At 40.4% G+C, this 8675-nt stretch overlaps 1 protein-coding gene across 1 annotated transcript; it reads left to right on the top strand.

Moving 5' to 3' along the window:
- Positions 1 to 2229: 2229 nt before the first annotated feature.
- On the top strand, positions 2230 to 8532 carry LOC123508101 (peroxiredoxin-like 2A). Its single transcript, XM_045261556.1, is given in 5 exon segments — positions 2230 to 2386; positions 3604 to 3736; positions 6059 to 6186; positions 6484 to 6748; positions 7667 to 8532. Coding segments are annotated over 4 exon segments (645 nt in total). The 5' UTR covers positions 2230 to 2386; positions 3604 to 3615; the 3' UTR covers positions 7798 to 8532.
- The last annotated feature ends 143 nt before the right edge of the window (positions 8533 to 8675 follow it).

The raw sequence follows: 8675 nt of genomic DNA on the forward strand, positions 1-8675 counted from the left end.
GAGAGAATTTGAACCACATACTTAAACCATCCGAGATTCAGACGTACAACCACACAGACAACTATAAGTACACTCAAATAGCCACTCAAATACGTAACAAGATATCCAGACACACAGGCAGGCAGGCAGGCAGGCAGGCAGACACGTACACACGCACATACATACATACAGACGAACACAGTACACCCAGCTTGCGCCACAAAGGGCGTTACGAAGGACGAAGGTGAGCCTTGCGCCGAACACAGATGGGTGATGAAATGTTTGCCTGTCTTCCCTGTCTACTCAAAATGCCTTGAATGCCTTGATGTTCCTCCCTTGCCCTCTAAACTTCCTGCATCTCTCCGTATTGCACACACACACTCTCTCTCTCTCTCTCTCTCTCTCTGATGCATCATTTTTATTCACCATACCCGGTAAACTAACATCCGTGTCCTTGTATTCAATGTTCGTATCTATAGCACAGTCATTCATCTCCGTTTCACCTTTACGTCACTCCAGTATCCTGTTTTCTGTGCGCTATAACGAAGTACGAATCTATAGCATACTCATTCCTTTCTATTTCACTTTTGCGTCCCTCCAATGTGCGCTATAACGAAGTACAAAAGCGGATATTTGAGATATATTCCAGAGTGTTTTCCCTTTCGCTCTCCTTCATAACTTGCCCCACCCTTTCCTTCTTTCCCACTACTCTTCCTCCTTCCTGCTTTCCTAAAAAAATGAAGAAAAGAAAGTAAAAACCTGTATTGTGTTCCAGTGATAAGGTTTCGTAGTGTTTCATGAGTCCAATGACGGTTCAGCATAGGAATCTTCCCCATCACTGAGACACAAGGTTCGTATCCTCAAACACTTCTATGATTCACTTCTCCTATTTCAAAGGCTTTATTTCAAAATTATACGATTTTTAAGGTGTTTTTTACGGTTTCAGAGGCAGAGTGACAAGATTTCTACATTATTAACTGAAGAAACACTCTTGAAAACCCCGCTAATTATCTCTGTGGCCTTGGAAAGTAGTCGTGGTGAGAGAGCAGTGTTTCTGAATTCGGGCCTACACACCCATTAGAACCCACTGAATCACATCCGTCTGGCTCTAATTGGATTAGTCTCAAACATCTCTTCCTCTTCTCCCACGACCGTCTATTCTCTCCCTTGTCTCGTATGTACCAAACCTTTACACTTGTGGTAGAAATGTCAAAAGACTCACGTTGCCTCATGCATTTCCTTCCTTTCCACCCGGGCATGTTCAAAAGAAAAAAGGAAATAGGTCGGCTTGAAAACTTGAGATTTCTTCATAACTTTTTTTTTTTTTAAGGATGCAAGATTAAGCTCTCTCTCTCTCTCTCTCTCTCTCTCTCTCTCTCTCTCTCTCTCTCTCAGATGATGATGAATTACGTCACTTAAAAGAACATTTACATTACCTTTCTCATCAGACATTTTGTTCGTGCATATAAGGTGTGTGTGTGTGTGTGTGTGTGTGTGTGTGTGTGTGTGTGTGTGTGTGTGTGTGTGTGTGTGTGTGTGTGTGTGTGTGTGTGTGAAGGATGGATAGGGACACAATGCTTGAACTAGCTTTTTTTTTTTTTTTTTTTTTTTTACATTTTTTCTTTTCCTGTAGATAACTCACGGAAATAAATGTGATGTCATGTCAGAACGCAAGAACTGTCAATTCATACCAGTCTGTAGTGTTAGATGACCAAGAGGCAAGACTTACTTAAAGAGGAAAGACAAAATGCATCTAATCATTCACCAATAATAATAAAAACTTGAAGAAAGGTGATGTTATGAGAGAATAGCATGAAGGAAACTACACGTGAACCTGTTATATTACTGTAGTCAAGGTAACAACATAAGTGACCTAATATGTCTAACCTAACCTAAATGTTGAGCGGTAATACTGAACACAAATCTTATACCTGTGTGCTTTTCTTTTGTTGTAGTGAAGAGGCAACAACATAACTGACCCTAATATAACTAACCTAACCTAACCGACAACCTATTGCAGCTCCCCTCGTTTTCTAAGGTTCTAATGTTAAATGTCGAACGGTGACACTGAACACAAACGATTATGCTCGTATGCTTCAGTCTCAGAATAAGTGAACGTGACATCCTTTTCACAGTTTTAGAAGAAATCCTGTAAGATTCCTGAGGGGTAAAACCATGGAAATAACTCACAACCCTCCAGTATTTCCCCGAGCACGTCTGTGTCCAGCATAATATAACAGGGTGGCAGCATCCGGGGCTTCACAGAGCAGCCCTGACTCGCTCACCGCACGGACAGACCGACGGGCGGACGCAACCCAGTGGAAGTTGACGAAGCTTGATTGGCATTTGGCGTTCCTCAATCTTTCTCTCGTTTAGTGTTTACTGTCTCCCTCGCTATTTGTGACAAGTGAGTTGTGGAAAAGGTGGAAGTGATTTGCGTTTGATTAGGTGTGGTTTATTTATTTATTTATTTGTGGGTGTATTTTCGCTATAATATTACGACACATGGTTCTTCATAGAGTAACCTTACGAATTTTAGAATGAAGTGATCTAGTGTTCTCGCAAAATCATGCTGTAGTTTCGTTTTGTAGTTGCTATGCGGATTTGAGTACGTGTGTGTGTGTGTGTGTGTGTGTGTGTGTGTGTGTGTGTGTGTGTGTGTGTGTGTGTGTGTGTGTGTGTGTGTTCTTTTCATGTTTCTTTTTTTTTTTCTCCTGTCATGGTGCGATGGTTATTATCTCTGCACCAACGGGTTATAAGACTCAAGGTCAGAAGGGAGGCTGTGTTTGTGAAGGTCTCGTTGTGTGATGCAACTGACGAAAAGACGCGATGTGTGAAGAACCGCAAAAATATACATACCACATTATCAGTGAGCGTTGCCAGCTTGTGAAATAGATAGCAATGTGTGTGTGTGTGTGTGTGTGTGTGTGTGTGTGTGTGTGTGTGTTTACCTAATTGTATTTACCTAATTGTAACATACGGGAAAAGAGCTATGCTCGTGTTGTCCCGTCTCCATATCTATTAATGTCCAGCTTTTTCTTAAAATCATGAATATTCCTTGCGTTGACCACTTCCATGTCTAAACTATTCCATGCTTCCACCCTTCTATGAGGAAGCTATATTTTTCACATCTCTCCTATAAGTGGCCATTTTAGTTTTTCCCATGCCCTCTCGACATTCTTCCATTCCACATACACAGATCTTCCCTATCCATTTTTTCCATGCCAATCATCACTCTGTATATTGCTATCAGGTCTCCCCTTTCTCTTCTGTTTTCCAGGGTTGGAAGTTGCATTCTTTTCAGTCTGTCTTCATAGACTGAAAAGAATGCAACTTCCAACCCACACACACACAACAGTGTGTGTGTGTGTGTGTGTGTGTGTGTGTGTGTGTGTGTGTGTGACGCCAGTGCACACCTCACAAACACTTAAAACTTATTTACTACACTCTTACCAAATCACGACTCCTTATTACCTTCATTAAAACATCCGGTACAATTTTAACCTCATTCTTACTCTGAATTGCGCAAGGGAGGATAAAATTTCATAGTGGAAGGTGCTTAACTCAATCATGTGAAGAAGTACGTATAATCTTATCTTAACAGTTTCTCCGTCTCTTCCTCAGGCGGGGCGCAGTATGTCGCTGTCCGTTATGGTGAGCAACTGGCCGTGGATCCTGACGGGGGCGCTGACGGGGTTTGTGGCCTACTGTAACAGGCCCCTTGACTGGCTCTCCCCGCCCCCGAAAGCCTCGACTGGTGAGTGATTTTGATACACTACACGTAAATGGTGTAAAGACTGGTTTTCACGTCTTTTCCTTTCTTCTCGCTTGTTTTCTTGTTCTTTTGTGTGTGTGTGTGTGTGTGTGAACTGAAAACATTGAGCTATCCTGTTCGTAACGTGATCTACTAGTTTTTTTTCTTGTTTGTTTTATCAAGGAAGGCGTTGTTGTTCTTTCTTTTCTTTTTTTTTTTTTTTTTTGCGAACTCTATCGTGAAAAATTTTAAATGTTTTTGTTCGTGTAATCCCCCCTTTTCTTAGTTTTTTTTTTTTTTTTGCAACTTTACCCATTTCTCCCAATTTTAACTGCAATATCATCTAATTTCATTTATTTTGCCTGTAATTTCATCCAATTCCCTCTCCTTTGTTTCCCATGGAAGAGAGTAAGCTACATGTATGTGGCTTTCCCTTTATTTTACAATGAAGAACAATCAAAGGTTATCAAGCAGACAAGTACGTCTCAGTGTCTTGTTTAAAGTAACTTAATGGAGCTTTCAAGGATATATTCATAACACAATGGTGGTTTAACATGGGATGCATATACAGGAAAAGAAATAGAATAAAAGCATCAATGTTAACCCTAACAAACATCTCGTGGCATTGAACGTAACTCTGATTACACAAAGCGCTTCCGAACGACCCGAGTTATGGAGGTACATGTGTAGCTATAGTCTGTTCACATTAGTCTGAGCCGTGAAGCCGAGCCCCATTTGAAAGGAGGCCGCTGATTGGCTGGCCCCCTCTCTCATTCACCTTGTGTTGAAAGGCTGCGTCATGAATGCTGTGGTACATGCTTTTGTTTTATTCGTTATATCTCATCTTATACACATAACAGACAGTTTCTGTTGGTACCGTTACACTCAACAGTAAATGCAGAAGCTTTGATACTCGTGGAAAAACAATTAATAAACAACTATAAAGAAGTTTTGGCGAGTTGAAGTGGAAAACTTTTCGCGACATCTTTATAACACGGTTTACTTATCATTATATCCTTTGGATATATTTAAAGGAATGCTGTTATAAATTATTGCATTTCATAAAAGAATGTCTCCTGAACGGTATGTAACTTCCAAATTATAGTTAAATGATAATGTAAGCGAATTACATAATTATTTATGGGAAAGTATGACTCGCGAGGAAGGGCACGGAGGAGTGGTCGCGGTGGGAGCATAATCCAGTCTAGTATGCGTACAAGCATACAAGCACATACATAGGCATTCACTCAGGCAAAACAACTTTACTATTTATACATATGGGTACAAAACATGATTTATAGTAATCCAGTTATAACTGGATCAAGATGAACCAGCAGGTGTCTTCCCTGGCGGCACTCCGCTGCGCCCTTCCTCGCGAGTCATACTTTCCCATAAATAATTATGTAATTCGCTTACATTATCTTTTAACTATAATTTGGAAGTTGCATACCTTTCAGGAGACATTCTTTTATGAAATGCAATAATTTATAACAGCATTCCTTTAAATATATCCAAAGGATATGATGATAAGTAAACCGTGTTATAAAGATGTCGCGAAAAGTTTTCCACTTCAACTCGCTAAAACTTCTTTATAGTTGTTTATTAATTGTTTTTCCCTAGTATCAAAGCTTCTGCATTTACTGTTGAGTGTAACGGTACCAACAGAAACTGTCTGTTATGTGTATAAGATGAGATATAACGAATAAAACAAAAGCATGTACCACAAAGCATTCATGATGCAGCCTTTCAACACAAGGTGAATGAGAGAGGGGGCCAGCCAATCAGCGGCCTCCTTTCAAATGAGGCTCGGCTTCACGGCTCAGACTTATGTGAACAGACTATAGCATGTTCAATAGTGCTTGTGCTTGGCGCCCTCCCTCACTCACACTGACGCAGCCTGCACCCGATACGCCATGCACGTCAAGGTTTAACAAGAAAATATTCAATTACCCGGCTGTTTTGCCGTCATCCCCTCACGAAACACTATAAATAAACTGGACCTTCCGGAATTCCTATACGCACGCACGCACAAACAAACAACCTGCCCGCAAAACTGTTAAGTAAAAAAAAAATAATAATAATAATAATAAATAAGGACTAACACACTGAATTATGCTATACTACGTGGAATCTCTAAAGAAAACAAAGTAATCACGCACGCAAACCAATCACTGTCAGGCTGAAGGAGAGAAAATAACCAACACACAAAACTCACGCAAACCTTCTCACGTCTTTCCCTCTCCCCCACTATACCAGTACCCCCCCCTCTCTCTCTCTCTCTCTCTCTCTCTCTCTCTCTAGTAACCGACTAACCGCTTATTACAGAATGGCTGAGTGGCGCGCCCTTGAAGCGACTTGATGATGTGAAGGAGGTCCTGGGTGGAGAGCTGTGGAGGGAGCAAGGGGCGTTGGTGATGGCTGTGAGGAGGCCCGGATGAAATTTGTGTAGGGAGGTGAGTCTTGTGCGCTTGTCTGGTGGTGGTGGTGGTAATGGTCAGTGAGGCGCGTGGAGGGGATAAGGGGAACTTGGTTTATGTTTTTTTTTTTTTTTATGTGTTATTGTTGGTAATATATTGTTGTTGTTATTATTATTATTATTATTATTATTATTATTATTATTATTATTATTATTATTATTACTGTTTTATAGTAGTAAAAGAAATTGCTTAAAAAATATTAGTAGTAGACTATTGTAGTAGTAGTGGTAGTAGTAGTTATAGTAAGTCTCACCACATACTTGCCTTCGTCAGGAGGCGCAAGCCCTCTCCAGCCTCAAGGAGCACTTCGAGGCTAAGAGAGTGCCTATGTATGCCCTCCTCCATGAAGAGCTTGGTGCTGCCGAGTTCGCTCCCTATTTCAAGGGCGATCTTCTCTTGGATAAGGAAAAGAGGTTCTATGGCCCTGTCCTCCCAGTAGTGACGGGGATGTTGAGGTGGAGTGTGTGGCAGAACATCAGGCGTGCCACCAGCAAGGGTGTCGAGGGAAACCTGAAGGGAGACGGAACGTTGCTGGGCAGTAAGTATATTGCATTGCATATTCAAACACTTACTAGTCTGTTGTGGATGTTACTACGATTCTCAAGTGTTTTCATGTTTCTAACAATAATTTAAGAATTCTGCATTATCATTGTTAAAGAAATATTGAAGAGAACGCAATTAGTAACCTGTGACCTTTGACCTTTGAAAATAGACCTTTTACGGTCTTGAGTGCTAGTCGATAGACAATACTTAGAGATAAAGATAAAACAAGATAAGGAGTTGCTGGGTTGGCATGGTAAGGACTGACAGGTGACAAGGGTGATTGAGAAAAGCTTAGAGAGGCACTGCACCTATCGCAATGTGAGATGATGGTGATGGTGATGATGATGATGATGTCTTACCTGACATAAGGACTTGATTCAGAGGTGTTCAGTATGATGTTCTCTTCTACATCCCCTTTTGGTAACTAAGAGAAGAGAATATAAATATCATGGTAAAAATATTGAATATGTTAATGTCATGGGTAAACATCAAGTAACCTGCCACTCTCACTGCCATTGTAGTATTTTGTGCTTTTTCTCAGTCTCAATTCCTCTGGGTTTGTTAAGATGTCAGTTGTTAGATTTTGTAATGAGATTATCAGCAGATCAGAGGACTTAAAGTTGTGAGAACACACCGATCACAGCAAAAGAGAGCATGACACATTAGGATTCTTGATCACAACTTTACAGAACACACCCCAAATAATAGAAAAAGAGTCACAACAAGATCTTGTACCACAATCTTACATAACATACCAAAAGTGTCAGATTGTGAGCTTTTACCACAATCTTACAAACTCATCCAAAATAATAGAAAAGTCACATTAGAATCCTTGACCACATCACTTCAGAAATGGGAAAAGATAACCATACAATGAACACATCAGCAAAACTACAGCCTGTTCCTCCCTCAGGTGTGTTCTTGTTGGGTCCAGGCAGCCAAGGGATCCTGTACGAACACCGAGAGAGGGAGTTTGGCGACCACCACAACTCCACTGAGCTTCTGGAGGCATTGTCCAAGTTACAAACACCAAGTGATGATTAGAAAATGCAATCAGTATGTGTTACATGGAAATGGTATCTGTTTGTCATTGGTTTTCATCTTACCATGTGTTTTGTTGCAAAGAAATTATATATTGTTTTGTTATTTTTTCTTATTGTTGTGTGTACATAGACTTGTTTCCATATTCTATTATATAGTTTTCCATTTCAGTATTTGAGTGTAAACAGTTAGCCAGTACATGTTCAGTTTATTACACTTCTCTAAGTATTAATAATAAGTAGCTAGTCAACTGCATTATCTGATATGGAAAAAGTGAAAGTGCCCTGAAGCCAGTCATTCAGGCTGTCACCAGAGAGCAATACACAGGCTATAATTATGGCAACAGTGGTAGCTATTGTGTCCCTATACCTCGTCCATGATTGGTGTGCATGTGTGTGTGTCTATTTATTGTATAAGTATGCAAGTGTATGTTAATAGTATTTTTGTAAACTGAAGAAGAATTGTGAAACTTGGTGAGGGTGGCTGTGTGTGTGTGTGCAAGTGTTGAGAATGGTCTTGCAGCTCCAGGCCTCAAGTAAAGTGAAGGTTGTAACATAAACTCAGTAGAGGTGCTGCGGCTGGAAGAAACCCAAGATCTAGAGCTGCAAGTTGCCACACCCTTCACTGCCCCCCCACACAAACAACCACCACCACCAATAGAAACAATATCCTCCTTCATCCTTTATACAAGATACCAGTAAAACCTGTTTGTAATAAAGTATGTTATGTTTTCAGTAATACATCAAGTTTCCTACCTTCACTTAGTAGACCACCTTTGGTGCTTCAATTCTGGCCACATCTTTAGCAGGGACTCTGATCCTAATAATTTTGTAAACATAAATAGTAATTAACTGTCACTTATTCCTGTGTGTAATCTTTGA

Source organism: Portunus trituberculatus, chromosome 24 (genome assembly GCF_017591435.1).
Source record: "Portunus trituberculatus isolate SZX2019 chromosome 24, ASM1759143v1, whole genome shotgun sequence".
Classification (NCBI taxonomy): Eukaryota; Metazoa; Arthropoda; class Malacostraca; order Decapoda; family Portunidae; genus Portunus; species Portunus trituberculatus.